General features: G+C 42.6%; 1 protein-coding gene across 1 annotated transcript in view; it reads right to left on the bottom strand.

Moving 5' to 3' along the window:
* NRK (Nik related kinase) overlaps positions 1 to 17,446 on the bottom strand; it is a 100,686-nt gene that overhangs the window by 10,042 nt on the left and 73,198 nt on the right. Inside the window, exons 21-29 of the mRNA XM_065846354.2 lie at positions 15,043 to 15,136; positions 12,491 to 12,664; positions 11,532 to 11,661; positions 10,968 to 11,126; positions 9,168 to 9,311; positions 7,795 to 7,929; positions 5,990 to 6,090; positions 5,312 to 5,461; positions 1,998 to 2,157 (exon numbers count right to left, since the gene is read on the bottom strand). Coding sequence (XP_065702426.1) covers positions 1,998 to 2,157; positions 5,312 to 5,461; positions 5,990 to 6,090; positions 7,795 to 7,929; positions 9,168 to 9,311; positions 10,968 to 11,126; positions 11,532 to 11,661; positions 12,491 to 12,664; positions 15,043 to 15,136 — 1,247 coding nt within the window. The remainder of the gene's footprint in view (positions 1 to 1,997; positions 2,158 to 5,311; positions 5,462 to 5,989; positions 6,091 to 7,794; positions 7,930 to 9,167; positions 9,312 to 10,967; positions 11,127 to 11,531; positions 11,662 to 12,490; positions 12,665 to 15,042; positions 15,137 to 17,446) is intronic.

Consider the following 17,446-nt stretch of genomic DNA (forward strand, 5'->3'; position numbering starts at 1 on the left):
TCCTATCTGTGGGTTTGCTGATTCAGTGCTTTCAGAAACATTACAAAGGCAGGCTTAGGCTTTAGATCTCTCTGGTCCACTTGTGAGGGACTCCTGCAACCTCTGGTTAGATTCAGTGAAAAAAGCTTTGAGAGCCATCAGCGCCCGGTGACACAAACTGCAAATTTCCAAGTAGGAGTCATAGATCTACATGACCCTTCTTGCAACATCCCCCCCTTTTTAAAGCAGGATGTAAGAAAGCCTTTGTGCCTTTGTTCCTTATATATCATGCAGCTTTGAAACACACCATCCATCTACTAACCATGACTCTCTAGGAGATAGTATATAGTAAGAATACCACAACTAGAAAAGCCTGTAGTAGTTGCAAATAACATCCATGTTTTCAAAAGTATTAAACGTGAGATTAGGGTTAATCTCTGGCAAGACACTTATATAAATGCAGCTGATTTTTTAATTCCCAAGGCAGGAAAAAGGAGTTTAAACACGTGAGGAAAACAAAGGAGAGGTTAAAAGTTTAGGAAAATTACATATCATGTATGCACACTATAAAGTGGATAAGACATGGCAGTTTGAAGGCAGTGTTCATGTTCCGAAGCTTGCTACTGAACTGTACACTAGCATAAGGAAGCACGTCCCATAACAACACTTCCCTGAAGATTTCTGCCAGATCGTGTTTGGCAGTGCAGCTTCTACTTACGTTCAATACTTCTTGTTAGAGCTTTTCCTACCCTGGCAGAGTAATTGCCTTTTGATTATGGATTATTTCTTATGGTATTTCTAATGTTAACTCAGAAGGGATGAGCAACTTCAACATATCAAAGACCATTAGATATTCCTATGAAAAACGGAGAATTGACTTGATATATTTTAATTATGCCCTGTAGCTCTGAATATAGGCTGAAAATTTGAGATAGGGCTATTTAGTGAAGAGAAGGGAATACTATATAGTTAATGACCTTATACCTGTTTTTTGAAAGTGAAGCAGTTGCTGAATTTTATTGAAACAGTGCAAAAAATAAGTTCTCCCGTAGCAGTTTGTGTGCCGGAGGTGGACTTGCCCTCAGTACTTTTTAAAACCCTCTACAAATGTCAAATCTGGCATTTACTTAAGGGTGCTATTCTAGTGATTTTAATGGTCTTTTCCTAAAACTACCCAACTAGAAGTGAAAGAAAGGTGGAGAAAGGTGAACATCCTCGGTTCTTCACGGTGGTATGTGGTTTCTGCCAAGCTAATAATATGCTTTTGCACAATCTAAGTGTCTTGGGCTTTTGTTGTTTGTTGGTATGTTTTAAGATGCAGACTAACAGGAGTCAGCCAGAAAAGAAATTAAAAGCAATAAGTAATAAAACAAACAACAACAAAAAAATCTGTCTGTGGTGTTCTTGGTTTTCCCCACACTGTTAAACTTGAAGCCCTCTGGGGAAGGTGAAACAAACAGTTGTCCTGGCTACAATTAGAATCTCCTCCTACAAAGCCAACTGCAAACACAAAGAGATTGCAAATCTCTAAGAAATACCCTGGACTGGCAACACTTTTAATTTAAAACAATGAAATTAAGGGGCCATTTGACAGCAGTTACAGACCTCTTCAGTAACTGACTTCTTTACAGTTGTGAATTGTTACCTAAGATGCTATGGACTACAAACAAAGTAGAAAACAAGAACACCTTTTTTCCCCTCCAATTCACATCATTCTCTCTCTGAAAACTGGTGGTGAGCTGCTTCCTCTGAAGTTTGGCTGTACTGTCAAGGTACGATGCAATAAACAGCATGACAAGAATACAACCTCAGTGATCCAAACGTGAAGACCCTACTGTAATCGTTGGCTGTCTTAACACAAACTTACATAAATCTGTTTACTCTTTAGACATCTGGTTTGCTCAGATGTTGCTTTATGTGCCTTACGACCACTTTCATGTGAATACAAACCTCATAAACAAGTCAGGCTTCATGCAGCAGAATCTGATATTTAATAAAGTGCTGTTTTTCATACATACCTACAGATGCTGGCATTTCTCCCCACTGTAAAACAGTTTCCTTTGTGAAATGCCCATATATATCAATGTAGATGCCTTCATCTTCATAGGTGAGTAAGAGCTCCATTCCGCTGGTGTTCGGGAGGATGATAATGGCATGTGGGTGAATAGTCCCCTGGATCTGCAATCATATTTTACTAAGATTTATATCAGCAAATGGACTGCAATTTTAGTGACTACATCAATCTAACTAGCTTGGCAGAGCAATAAGAAGAACTAGCTCACGGAAAGTGAAAGAAATGCCTGTTTTGAGAAAGGCTGTACAGCTTGCCAGCTCGCCTCTGAAACGGGCCTTCTGCCTCCCCCCTTGAACGTGACAGTAGGTTTGCAAATAAATCAACATTCAGTACTTCACTTTACATTTGCCACTATTAATTGGTATCAAGAAGCCATGGAGACACTGAGACACAATAATATTTACTCACAAAACACTTGTGTTATATAAATAGAAGAGAGGTGAAACAAATTTGGATTCACAATTATTTCAGAAGACGGAGGAAGGACAAAAGCTTCCACATTCCAGGAAATCAGTGCTTTCACTTTACATGATATTTCCCTATCCCCACGCAAGCTAAAACCTGTGAATTAACAATATTTACAGCAAGCTGAGAAGTTACCTGGACCTTTCAAGTACAAACCACTCTGTCCTTTCCTTCCCACATCCTCCACCAAACGTAGCCCTTTAAATGCCATTAAGCACATTCTCTGCATGCTGCAGGAGCAGCGTGGTTCACTCACACAAGTTATTGTAACAGCCATTCAATGCACTAGAATCTCTCCCAGAAGCCAACATGTCCCAAGTGAAGAAAAAAGTCTAAGTACACAACCGTGAAGGTGGGGTTTTACGAAAGCATTTTTGAAAGAAAAAGAGGACAGCCTTGAAAAACAATTTCAAAGCATTCCCTTGTTCAAAGCACTACTCAAACCAGGGTGTTAAATTGTTAATTAAACCACTACAATTAATATTTTTATAGGAAGCGTATGACTGGAGCTTCTACATCATTTTCACAAGCCAGCAACACACAGATCTTTGTTTTCTTCAAGCACATACATTTACACACACCATAAGGGCACAACGAACAGGAAAAGAAGCACTGAAGCTGTACTTGCCAAACCGAATACACCCAGGCCAACCACTTGACTCCGTGCCTCCGCAACAACTATCCGTAACACTAGAACAGGTATCCAGAGTCGCAGAGCAATTTTAAGGCGTTGCTTTGGTACTCGCATGAGCGATCGGAGCAGGTAAGAGATGAAGAGAGAGGTGGGGAACTGGGAAAAGAGGCTACCAGGGAGCAAGAGTATCTGCAGTCAGCCTGCTCAAGTCTGGTCGGTCGCCACCACAAAGCTGCTCGAAAGAATTACCCAGTTGTAGCAGATGCTCTTTAAAATAATAAAATACCAAAAAAGAGCCACTGTAGCAGCAGATTTATTTCAGGTCTAGGACTCTAAAGGGAAAATATATTTTTAGTACATACTAACTTTTGGTTGAAGAGCACACAGAAGTGGAGCCGGTTTTAAAGGTGCCCCATATATTCAGGGCAGTCACCTGGGAAATCTCTCTCATCAGGTACATAATTATATCTGCAGCCTGTTGAAAAACTAGGGCCTCTAAGAAGGTTCACTTTTTTTCTTTGCCCTTCTTATCTTGGGCTATTATGCTAATGATCTTTTTGACAAGTCATTATTCACCTTGCTTAGCAACCAGCTTCCAGAGATGGTAGGCAGGCACCACACACAGACTGATAAACTGACGTGAATTTTTCATAGTTACATAGTTAATAAAGCTACTAATTGTCAGATTAAATAAACCCTCTAACAAAACAAATATTAATTCCCTTCAAAATGAAACCCCAAAACCACTAACAACAAAAAATAACCACAGAAACAAACAGCACAAGCTTTTGGCCGATGAAACAGTTTGTTCTGAACAGCTAGAAAAGTTACTTTTTACGTAAGAGAAGTTTATAAACTCAACAGCCACCATCAAACACTGCGTCCATCAGAAGCCCAGGTCTGATGGAATTTGAAAACCATCACTTGTCAGAGCAGCTCAAGTGGCTTGCACGGGAGACATGGGGATTCATTTGGTTTGAAAACGTGGGGCTGAGTGTGGGGAAAAAGAAGTTAAAAGAATAAAAGGGTTCGAGGCACAGATCATGCAGATCTGGGATGATTTCTGCAGATCTCCTGAGCATCACTTTGGGACACGTTGCCTTGGGACAGGAGGACGCCACGGCACCCAGGTGAGCAAACCCTCTGCCCCTATGGAGTTCTCTTGACTCCAGGGAGGTTTTCAAGGGTGCCCAGGAGCTTCCTTGCCTGGAGCCACCACTGGAGCCAAGGGAACCCGCTAGTCTTCTGGACCTAGGCCCCCAAGCTTCTCTGGCTTTTGGGAGCCACAGCTTTGAAAAGAACTGTCTAGAACAGCTAAAACAATCAGCAAGCAAACAAACAAAAAACATTAAAACCATAGCACAGATTTCATATTGGACAGCCCCACACCAGTCATTCATTTCTGCAGGGGAATTACTTTGCTGTTATATGAGTTTAAGCAGGAATTTAGTGATCATCATCACCTAAATAAACAGATGCACAATGCAACCTGTATACACCAAACTGAAACCAACATCTTCATGCCAACTTTTTGACAGTCTAATGAGAAAATCCTGTAGAAAATGTAAAAATTCTTTGCAATTTAAGGATTGATTTCTTGGGCAACTAAAGAGGAAGAAGATCAGCAAATGTATTTAGTCTGGAAGCTGGGTTTCTGCAGAGTTATGACTGCAAGGCAAATCACACTTTGCACACAGAGCCTGGATCTTGCTGTGGATCAAGAATGAAATATGTTGCAAGTCTTTGTAATCCAGGTCAAATTTCAGCTCAATTCAGTGATAATTTAATCACCTTGTCAGCAAGATTGAAAAGTATAGTGTCAGATATTAAAAGTCACCTAAATTCACACAGATACTATTGTGTCTTTGATTGCTTAAGTAGTCCTAAATTTCCAGCATAAATCAATTAAAAATACTACTGTCCATACAATAGATTTTCTGACATTAAACCATTAAAATTGATATTCCAAATCTGATAAGAGCATTTTAACAGAGCTTCAGTGTTATAAAAGTATGTGAAAAGTGGTTTTCTATTAACTAGCATACAATAATTATTCTCTCACCCCGTCTTCTGAAACACAGCGCAACTCTTAACGTGGTCATCATCAATATACAGCCCAAAGAACAGAGGCATTTCCAAAAGTTTTTGGAGTATCTTACGTGTGTTGGAAGGTACAGGTCGTACACAGATCCAGAGTCCACATCGATAGCATGAAAGCCTACTAGTGAGCCATATATGACTTTTAATCGCTGTCCATTTTCAACAGTCAGGTCAACTGCCAGTGGTTTGTGATGAAGTGAGGTAAAGGACTGGAAAAAGAAAAATACACTATATAGCACAAAGTTCTGTGTTTACAGATCTACATGTATGATCTTAAGAATTTTCAAAACTCAAAAATTAGCTATTTTTGTTAACTAGTATGTTACATTTAAGGAGCTAAGTATCCATCAACCACTGAGCTGCAAGGAGCGCTGGACAATTCACTCATGTGTTGAAAAGATCTGGATTCTAGAAAGGGACAAGGAAAAAATGAGGCTGAGTACCATTCATGTTCAATTTCTTCCTCTTTTGAGGGAAATCAGCATCAACTTTGTGAACTCATATGTACATTTTGGCACAGCAGTGAAACAAGTTATTCACATCCAACAGAATAATGACTGTGACAGTTTTATTCTTGCCATCTCCAATTTATGTCAGATGAAGTACATTTTCTTTAAAGGAATACTCATTTTATCTTTAGAAATAAGAGTTCTACAAAGCAACAAAAAGCAAAAGTGAAGAGTAGATGAGAGACAGTGAGAAAGTGATATATCTGAACCAAGTGAAGTTTCACCTACCTTGAAAGCCATGAATTTGTGATAAGGCTTCGGAGCCCAAGCATAAACCTCCACTGAGTTTTTCAAAGCAATTACGAGGAATTTGATTCTCTCATATTTCACTGTAATACAAGAAGAACAATTCCTTAGGTACCAGACAGACACTTAAATCAAAGACCATCTCATCACATAAAATAATTTCACTGGACTACTTGTAGAGGTAGACATTATCCAACAAGGGAGACTAATGGGTTCTGGACATCAGTGTTTAACATCATCAGTGACAATACCTTGATTTAAAACCTATAGTTTGTTTATTCTCAGTAAAGCTATATGACTGTTAACATTTATATATTGCTTTTCATATATCTATGAAAAAAATTATATATCTTACTGGTCAGACAAAAAGGTCTTAACCCTGCAGCTAAGGCAACCTACTTTACTTTTTAAGTGTGAACAAACACCACTGTTGCTGGTTGTGAACAAGGTACTTTTGGAATGAACGGTGCTTGTTGGCTTAACAATTCTGTTACACTCTGCAGGATGAATTTTCATTTCGCTGTTCCTGTGTGGGGTTAAATCTCCAAGGGCTTGTGTGGGCGAAGGACACCCATGTTTCTGAGTAAGCGTTTAAGAGATGAGCAATTTCCTCTAAGCTGATTCAGGGCATGTTGGACCCATTGAGAACAAATGAAGAATCAGGGATTGAAAATTAAGGCTTTGTACATTTTGTTTTCATCCTGTCAGAGACAAGCATTTCCTTTGGAAACAGAACACCAGGGTATCGTAACCCAACACATTCACCCTTTCTTTTTTATTGCCTGCCTGGCAATGATTTTTAAAAGATGCATGTGTTTTGTTACTGAAGTAAGGTTTGCCTGACTTTAGGATAAGTATTGAAAACAAACCACAGCAAAATACCTCCACACCAAATGCAAAGGTGACCAACTGAAGCAGAATACGTGCGTGCTTTGCTCTAACATAATCACAAAGAAACCAAGAACACACGTCTGTTTCACATTCTTTCTTGGATTTAACCCTTGCCGCTTTTACAACCATGAGATACACAAGCAAAAAAAGAAGTCAAGGAAGGTGTTGATGAGAGGCAGCTACCTTGCCAGCTCCTGCACTTCTCTATATCATTTTGCTATTTGACTTTGAAAAAAGTGCCACTTTCATATACTGTCTTTCACCAAAGCAAAACTTGCGCTATACATCATACCCCTTCATGCAGTTAAATGACAGAAACTATCACAATACTGATGTTCATCTTCAAGACTGAACTGCTTGAAAGCTAAATAAAAGTAAGATGTTTTTTCAGCTGTTTCAGTACCATCTCCAGTGTGTAAGTCGAAACAAAGGTATATTTAGGTCTTTTATAATCTAGAGAGAGAGATGAGCTGTAGCAAATCCAATTAGATCTACCTATGGACTTTCTAGACTTTATTAGTCCAGTTTCTTAGCAGTTACTCAGGGTGAGGAGGGAAGCTGAATAGCATGTAGGTGGAAAACTTCAGTCTAATTAAAATCTTAAGTATATGCACAGCTTCCAAACCACTAAGTAACAGACCAGGGCTGGCGCTCCTTTCTTCCAGCTATCACAGGGAATACCCATAACATCGTCTGGTAAATGCTGCAAGAGGAGGTACTACCTGGAATGACAGGGCACAAAGCATCTGCCACGTAAAACAAGGAGGTTTGAAGGAGCTCAGTGATATTACGCCAAATACACTCTTGAAACAGAGCTGAAGAAAAATGCTGGTGTCACAGGATACAAAAGGGTGTTCAAGCAGCTCTCAAAGGAAAAAAAAACAAGAAGTCCTTACCGACTTTGTAGTGTACGCAGCCTTCCAGGTCACCCACGGACACCCAGCCTTGCCGCTTCTCCACCTCTGGATCATTACGCAAAATTTTATTTCTCAGCCATGATAAGTAATATACCCTCAACTTATTCTTCTTCCCTAGGATTTGCAAAAAAGACAGACACAACATTTTAACTTGCTGAAGTACCAACTCCCCCACACTTGGAAAAAGGCAGAGTTTTGTGACCTTGAGTGCAGCGGGTCTTTGTGTCTTGTCAAGGTGAGAGAAGAGTCCAGCAGCACAAAAGAAAAGCCCTGTGTGACGGTGACAGGCAGAGGGGACTAGAACATGAGCAATCCTATAGGATTTGGCACATGGCGGCTTACCGCATGACTCAAGCTCCATGCAAGATTTTCATACCCGACTAAAATTCTTCTCTTGGGCCAAAGAACAGGTCTCTCTAGATGCATGTATTATCAGAAATAATCACACTACCTTGCATTTACTCTTTGATATGAAGGAAGGAACACAGGTATGACCTACAATAGCCATTTTGAATGTGATTCATTTAGTTCTAATCAACTGACAATCTTCACTACATGTAGCTATTTTCTTCTGGGTGCCTTTCCAGGTGAGAATGACTTTGTCATCTTTCATCTTGGTCAGTCTTTCTGTTGCTTTGGTTCATAAGTACATATGGTCAACAGCAGTCTGGGATCACAGGTTTGTCTAAAGACAACAACTGTGTCACATCATCAGCTGGACCTGGCCATAAGGGACAAACAGCTCTCACCACTGACTACCACGGTGAGTCTGGATGGGAGACAAGGAGCTGTCGTTCCTTGCTGGAGCTGCATCTCTGACCTCGTGATGACCTGAACATCCTTTGAGGCCACTCTCACCCGTGGGCAATATGGGCCTGCGCACCTTGCAGAGTCCAAGCTGTTTGTCAGCAGAGGCTGAGCACACCACTCCATTTATTGTTATTGATGCTTTCACAGTACAGATCACTCTCGTGTTACGGCCCATACATCTTGGCGAACACCGAATGAGGTTATTTAATGATATTTTAATAGAATTGCACTTAGACACTCACCTGTCACAGAAATGAGCAAACAGACTGAGAAACTATAACTTGCCAAGAACCAGTTAATTTTAAGGATATTAAATACTTCATACTTCCCACAGACCATTTTACACATTAACCGGGTAATGAAATATCCCAAAGCCTCTCTCAAATGAGAATGTGAACATAAAAAATTCAAGGGAGTTTTCCTATAACCATCTTGTGATTTTCTGTAAGAGGAAATTCCTCAACCTAGTTTATAACCTAATTCTTCTTTTTAATTGCTTCCAACCCCAGTGCAGGTCAGATACTTTTAGACACTGAACTAACCTGATATAGTAATTAGCACATTGAGCCCTTCCAGAACATCCATTTGCTGGAATCGTCTCCTTGTAATCAGCGAATAAACTCTTCCTTGGCCACTTCTGTCCAGCAGCCACAATCCAGTCTCCGTTCCCACCAGTAAATTTACTCCTGTTTATACGTGGAAAAACATACTGTGTAAATCACCACAAATTCAGAGGCCACTCCGTGTTCATTGTTTTGACAACTGATTCTAATTTAGTCTCACTTAATGGTACCTGATAATTTCTCTGTTACTCTGTGGATGCTCTCCCAGAAAAATGAATAGGAAAAAAAGGATCTCACCATTATACTTTTTACCCAGCAGAACACTTACATGCCCATGTAGCACAAAGGATAAGAAGTTCCACTGAAGTCAATGTTGGTTAAAACAGAAAGAAAACACTGTGAGTACTCCAACTTCTCATGTGACCTTGGAAAGTGCCTGTGGGCACTGCAGAAGTCCCAGTCCAGCTCACTGGCAACACAGGAGATGCAACTAAATGATCTAAGGGTCTCTACCAACTAAAAACAAACAAGCAAACAAAACCAAAAACAAACAAACAAACAAACAAATTCCCCTTTTCCCCAAATACAACACTCAAATCACAGGATGACCCAACTTGTGGGAAAAATTGCTGCTATTAAGAGGAAGTGGAGCGTTTGTTTGAAAATGGTCTGTGTTTTGCAAGAATGCTTCCAAATGACAAATTAAAGGAGAGAATCCATCTGAAATCCAACCGCTCTCAAGGAAGAGAAAGCTCCAGTGAGTTGCTGACATCAGAGGATGACAAAACCTATGTTTGGCTTGCATTGCAGCAATGTTTCCTAATCAGCAGGTTCCAAAGAAATGACATGAGGTAACAAGCAACCTCCTCTCCTGGCAATGCTCTGCTGAGTACCTGGTGCCCTTCAGCCTCAACACACATTTAATTACAGACCTTGCCACACAGCTCTGTTCTTAATTTAAAATCTCAGACTCCTGCAATTATACATTACACAAAATCTGTGAAGCTGTAAACTGGAAATCTACATTTCAGTTGGATGATGTTTCATCTACTTCATTCATTTTCCATTCCAGACTCAAGAAGCAAGGAGGAGTAAAAGGCTGGGTGGGTCTGTTCTTCTGAAGTAGGAAGATAGTTAGAACTACTCAAGACCTTAGCTATTGTGAGACTGGGACACGGTCTACAGTTGTTGAAAACTTGTCTGACTGCACTTATCTAGGTTTTATAATACACCATTTGAAGCTGACCCTGTAAAAAGGGTGATCCAGACAGGTTCTGAATAAGCACTGACAGCTGGAACTAAGGAAGCCAAGCTTCTCAAAAGACTGATGCCTGACCTTCTTCAGATTCCTGGAATACCTAAACATACTTGACAGGAAAAGGCTTCAGGTTTGGATTATTTCCACTGGATCAGGGTGTAGTGTGATCAGCTGTACTCATATGCAGCTAAGACAAGAGTGGTTATCATGCGTCATGTAAGTTACTAAAACATTTGCAACTTTTGGCTCTTCTAAAGAGTGCAGTTTCAATTTGGTGCCCGATCAAAACATTTTCTCACTCTAATGCACAAAATCCTTTGCAACTGTAAGTCATCTGTTTGCCATCTTCCACCAGGCAGGCAGCGCCAGGCGAGTGATGCAGGTATCTGCTCAGCGATCCGCGCCAGGGCTTTCTGACGGGAGAGGCGTGACACAACTGTGAAATCTGCCCGGCGCAGACTGCCAGCCTCCCCTGCTGCTGCCTCCCCTCCTCACACGGGCCCGAGTGCCTCTGCGCTTACCCCACAGAGCAGCACAGAGAACCTCCGAGTTGAATTTCTTCTTGTATTTACGAATTTCTGGACTGTCACTCTGTGGGCGGATATTCGTTGGGTTGACATTGACAACAGAGCCCTTCCTTGCATTTTCTCTCCTGACAGGCTCGGGTTTTGCACTAGATGCTAGAATGCAAGACATATGCAATCATGAAAAATGCAAATGTTTGGCTACATCTCATATTTGACCTATTTAAGGCAGAATGAAAGAAACAGCAGAGGGATGAGAAAACACCTAAGGAGCATTACATAGGCAAAGAAAAAACACACATCTGGAAAATTCCTTAGGCATTCCTGAGTAAGCACTGTGATAACACAGCAGCAGAGCAGAGCAGGCCACATCTGGAAGAAGCGCAGAAGCAGTACGATGAAAATTCATAGCAACGTTTACTTTCCCTTTCTGAAGATGTTGCTTGGAAATGGAAACTGTCAGCAAAAAGCCCTCCCCATCCCCACCCCCCAAAAAAACAAAACAAAAATCCCCACAAAAATCAGGAGTGACATTTTATGAGAAGGGTAAAGCATACTCACGAGAACTACAGGAAGGTCCTACTGGACTGGTGGGAGGGGTGATTGGCAGCAGTCTGGGATCTATGAATGAAGTGAAGGATGTTGTGGACGATGTACTGCTCTTTGAAGGGGTACTTTCAGTGCACGGGATCTACAACATAAAACAAGAGCTGCTTCAGGAAGGTGATGCTAGGGGAGCAGACAGCACACAGCAAGGTGGTGCCTCTGACGCTCAGAAGAAATGGCATGTGGCATACTTAGACACGATCAACAGTCTTAAAGCAGTAAATACATGGTACAAATTCAGCGACAGAAGAGGCCTGACCAGGGAGTTGTGTGGGGATGCTTGGCCAGGCAGTGCTCTGCAATCAGCAGATCCCAGAAGATGAGCACATCGATCACTCCCTGCTGTCGTGTCTGCCACAGGGCATTGCTCAGACCTCTGTGCAGCAAGGAGGACGCTGTTGGCGTGAGTAAGGCAGTTCAGGATGTGACCTGACGGAGCTGTTACCTGCCTCCAGTGACACACTTCTCCCCAAGAGACCCCTGTGCCCACAGTGGTGTCAGAGTCCCCTTTGGGACTGCCGAGACATCACGCTGCCCTGGCCCCTGGGCGTTCCCACCTGGCATTTGGGTAGAAGAAAGCCAGGGACAAGGTGCAGAGAGAGAGTGCTGCACTGATGACATTGCAGGTGAAGGAGCAGAGGGTGCAAGCCCTTCTAGCTTGTGTAAAAAGGGAGTTAAAAAAGGAAGGAATGAAAAGGGAGCAGAGAGAGAAATGGGGGCAAACAAGTGGAACAATAAAATATGTTACAGAGCTCAAGATTTTTTTATCCATCCCCTAGATAAAACTTTTAAAGAAGGGATGCGGTGAAAAATTTCATCATAAAGAGACAGGACAGATTAGGTTAAAAGGCTCTCAATCTCTGGCTGGAGGAAAATAATGGTATAATTCATTCAATCTGTAATTTATCTCTTACCTTATTCAGAAGTTTGTTCTGAGGTTCCTGGCTAGTCAATGGCACTTTTGGTGGGTTCAAAGAGGAGTCTGAAATTTGGCTTTGCTGGAGGAGATCTGGCAGGAGATAGTTCTGGTTGTTTATGCTCCAGAGGCCTTCTTGGGTGCTAGAAATTTGTTTCCCTAAAATCTGATCCTGTACATGAGAACGTACAGTTAAACTCCACATTTAGCATACTTCCAATGCACTATGCAACCTCTGTTAATTAGGACTGGCTTCTACTCCTGAAGTGCTCCGCAAATGTTCCTCATCTATGTTACCTCAGCCACAGGTAAAGAAGAAACTTCCTCCTCAGAAACATTTGAGAGAGAATCAAGTGACTTGTCTTAACACGGCAGATGTGACCTCTACCCACCACAGTCAGAAGTGGACACCATTCGGCTCTGGACCCACATTTAGTTCAAAGCCCCTTACCATTCATTTCATTGCTACTTTCCATTTACTGAATTTGAAAACCTTATTCTAGAATGATGACATTCACTAGGATGCAGCATCAGCATCTCCAGTACAATGATGTTTGGTACTGCAGACCTCCTTACAGGATCCCACCAGCTTCAAGGAAATACTTGTAAACTACATACAGAGTGAGGAACCACACAAGCTCTCTCCCCTGCAGCACAACATATGGAGTCAGAGGTCGTTTTCTTGGCATACATGGCTAGAATTTGAGAGGAAGAAAGATGGGGTGTGTAAAGCAAGTGGTGTCCCAGATGACCAAGGCAGTGCAAGGGGATCTACCCCAGCTGTGATCAGTCAGGGCACCTGAACATCATTGGCACTGGAACACAGAGAGTGACAGGAGCCAAGTACTGCACTAGAAAATTCCTTCTGAATTACACCAAAGCAAAAAGCACCACCAAACTCAAGCATCTTCTGGGTGGGTGAATCCAAGGCAAGTCTGTATATTGTAGAGACTTTGATAAACAACCTACTGAAATCAGATCAGCTTTTTTGAATGTTGGCCAAAATAAGGAAAAAGAAAAATAAAGTAGATAATTATAAATAACCAAATAATTAACTAGAAATCAAACCGATGATTTAATTATTTTACATTTTAATTTAGATCTAAAAAAAAGCAAACCAAAACATAAATGTCATTGCCTGAGATTAGAAAATCAAGCCAGTATGGGGCTTTTTGGTTCAGATTTGAGTCAGATTCAGTTGAACTCAACAAAACCCCCACTGGAAGCATTTGAGCAGTTTGGTACACCCTAACCACTTCAAACCGGTTTGTGCTGATGGGCTGGGAAAAGGGATGTTGTAAGAAGTCATGGAGACTCCTGATGGCTGTGGCTGGTGAAGCAGAGGTGGGATGAATGGAGCAGATTCTCCATAAGAAGGAGAGAGAAGACTGGAAGGCATCAGAGAGATTTGTGAGGAGAGGTGGCAATCATCTGTCTTGTTCTCCCTCCCACTTTGTCCTCCCCAGCCCACCAGAAAATGTGATCTCCACTCTTTTCCATCCTCCCTCATCCTCAGTCTGGACCTCTAAGACCCCATCCTTCTCCTTTCCCTCAAGTAGTCTATTTCCAATGCCTGGATATGAGAGGAAATGGAAAGCACTGCGCTGGCGTGCCACAAGAAAAATACCGGTTTTGCCGCATTTATAACATCTTCTCCAAAGTATGGTCTTTTCTCCTCGAGGATAGTGAGACAAAGGCAAACTGAGACTCCTTCCCCAGTCAGGGAAGGATGCTGCTCTGTTCTGAGGCTTAGAAATCACACTAGAGGTAAGAAAACTCCTTCTTCTCCCCAGCCCTGCCACAGCTCACACTAGCAGCTCTGGGAAAAACACCAGTTTCACAGCAATTTATTTTCCCTATCTGTGAAACGAGAGCACACTCAGTAATATGTGCGAAGTGCCCTAACGCTAAGTGCAAGTCTTATTACTGTAATATTTTTTTTTTGTTTTCAGCCACAAAGAACATTGTTCTGCTTTGTCTGTCTTCATCTTTTCTGCAGTAATATTTATCACAGGGGAAAATCCATACAACATGAAGTTTCCACTAGAAACTACAGCTGGGAAGGAACCACAACATGACATATGAGAAGATATGTATTTTTGCTAAGCCAGTAGGGAGAGATGAAGTGTTTTTCCCCTCTTCTGGTAATATTTTAAGTAGTAGGAGGTAGTTCTCTTTAAATTGGAATAAAAAAGGTCAAGATTTTTAAAAATAGCAGCAATGCACACCAACAATAATCAACAATATTGCTTTTTGCAACCTGCCCAATGCCTTCAAGAAATATGTTGACAACAGAAACTACTAGCAGGTCAATAACAAGGACAAAAATAAGAAGCACAATTTTGTACCTAATTGCAAGCATTTTTATAGGAAGCACAAAACCTGAAACTGCACATTTTTTCGAGGCTTATAGCTATAATTTGCAATGACAGAGTAGGACTTCAGAGTGAAAATGCTGCTGAGAAGAAATGGATATAGTGTTTATCATGCACATTAACAATCTGACTCCCCCCACTGCTGTACCCACCCCCTTACAAATGGTCAAATTACCTTCTGTTCTGCAACGGTGCTTTGGGGTTTCAGTTCAATTCCATCTGGTACTCTTGTCCTTGGGAAATCTGCCACTCTGCTGCTTAGCAGTTGCCTGGTAACAAACTCCAATTAATGAACAGAACTACTTCTGGGGGAAAATAAGAGCCCAAAGCCCCCCAGACATTGGCATATACATGATCAAAAGTGAGCATAATTAACATTCACTAGTTACACTTACAGGTTCTTGTACAAAAGCAAGCTGATTAGTCTGTGGATGTGTCTGAATGGACTCAAGTCTGAGGACCCCTCACACCCACCTCGATGGAGAGCATCCCTTCATCTCCCTGCATCTCACCCACCGGTTTTCATACACTGCATAGGTCAGGTAAGTGAGAGCTGGTCCCTCCAGCGGTCTTTTGAGAAATGTCTACTTCAAATCTTCTCCTGTCTCCCCTTGTACACCAGCCGGCAGGGTGCAACGATGAGCCACCCTGCTCTCCAGAGAAAGAGCATCAGCTGCACGTACAAGGGGGAGAGCTGCTGCTCTGCTATATGCTCATATCAGGGATCTCTCTTCCAGAACCTACTGGGATAGGCTATACTGGAATTTCATACTGTGAGTTGGTCCTTGACACAGGGACAACCTCACCTGACTTACAAAGAAACAAAAAAAATGCTGCCCAGTGCACATAGACGCAAGAGAACATAAGAGCTGCTGGAGTGGCTGGGGCCAAAAGCCGCCCCTAGCCCAGGAACCCATCTGCAACAGCGACCCAAAGCAGATACTGGAAGAATGAGTAAGAACAGAGCAAGCATGTATTGTGATCATAGAATGTCCTGAGTTGGAAGGGACCCACAAGGATCATTGAGTCCAACTCCTGTCCCTGCACAGAACAATGTCACAGTTCACACCGTGTGTCTGAGGGTGTTGTCCAGTCTCTTCTTGAACACTGTCAGGCTTGGGGCCACGACACCTCCCTGTGGAGCCTGTTCCAGTGCTCCAGCACCCTCTGGGTAAAGAAACTTTTCCTAATGTTCAATCTGAACCTCCCCTGGCACATCTTCCTGACATTCCCTCAGGTTTGTTGTTGGTCACTAAAGAGAAAAGTTCATCTCCTGCCCGTCCTCCTCCCCTTGTGAGGAGCTGTAACTGCATGAGCTCTCCCCTCAGCCTCCTCCAGGCTGAACAAACCAAGTGACTTCAGCCGCTCCTCATACGGATTCCTCTCCAAACCCTTCACCAACTTCATAGCCCTCTCTGGACACTCTCCAGTAGCTAAATATCTTTTTTACCCTGTGGTGCCCAGCCCTGCACGCAGTGAATGCTCCAGGTGAGGCCGCACCAGTGCAGAGCAGAGCGGGACAATCCCCTCCCTGCCCGGCTGGCCGTGCTGTGCTGGATGCACCCAGAACACGGGGCCCTCTTGGCTGCAGGGCACTGTTGGCTCATGTTCAACTTGCCACTGACCAGAACCCCCAGATCCCTTTCCACGGAGCTGTTTTCCAGCATCTCATCCCCCAGTCTGTATGTACAGCCAGGGTTGCCGTGTCCTGGATCCAAAATCCGGCACTTGCCCTTGCTGAATTTTATGCAGTTGGTGATTGCCCAGTTCTCCAATTTGTTCAGATTCCTCTGCAGAACCTCTCTGCCCTCGAGAGTGTCAACAGCTCCCCCCAGTTTTGTGTCATCAGCAAACTTACTAAGCAATCCCTCAAGTCCTGAGTCATTTATAAAGACATTGAAGAGTGCTGGCCCTAAGATGGATCCCTGCAGAACTCGCTAGTGACTGGACGCCAGCCCGACATCACCCCATTTCCTAGAACCCTTTGAGCCCAGCCCATCAGCCAACTGCTCACGCACTGCACTGTGTGTTTAACCAGCTGGATGCTGGACATCTTGTCCAGGAGGACACTGTGAGAGACAGTATCAAAGGCTTTGCTTCACATCGACAGGCTTCCCTTGGTCAACTAGGCGGGTAGCCTTGTCATAGAACAAAATCAAGTTGGTCAGGTAAGACTTTCCCCTCAAGAACCCGTGCTGGCTGGGACCAGTGACTGTGGTGTTGTTCAGATTTTTTTCAGTAACTCCCAGAACAATCTTCTCCATGATTTTGCCAGGAACAGAAGTGAGGCTGACATGCCTGTAGTTGCTGGGGGTCATCCCTGTTGCCCTTCTTGTAGATTGGAACAATGTTTGCCAACTTCCATTCTTCTGGCACCTCTCCAGATTACCCAGAGTGTTGAAAAAGCATGGAGAGAGGTCTCGCTATGATGTCAGCCAGCTCTTTAAGCACCCTAGGATGAATCCCATCAGACCCCATCGACTTGTAGGGATCCAGCTGGAGAAGCAGATCCCGTACAAGTTCCAGATTGATTGGGAGTTTATTGTTCTCGCCAGCCATGGATACCATTGCTTCCTACA

The sequence above is a fragment of the Patagioenas fasciata genome, chromosome 11 (assembly GCF_037038585.1).
Source record: "Patagioenas fasciata isolate bPatFas1 chromosome 11, bPatFas1.hap1, whole genome shotgun sequence".
NCBI classification, from domain to species: Eukaryota; Metazoa; Chordata; class Aves; order Columbiformes; family Columbidae; genus Patagioenas; species Patagioenas fasciata.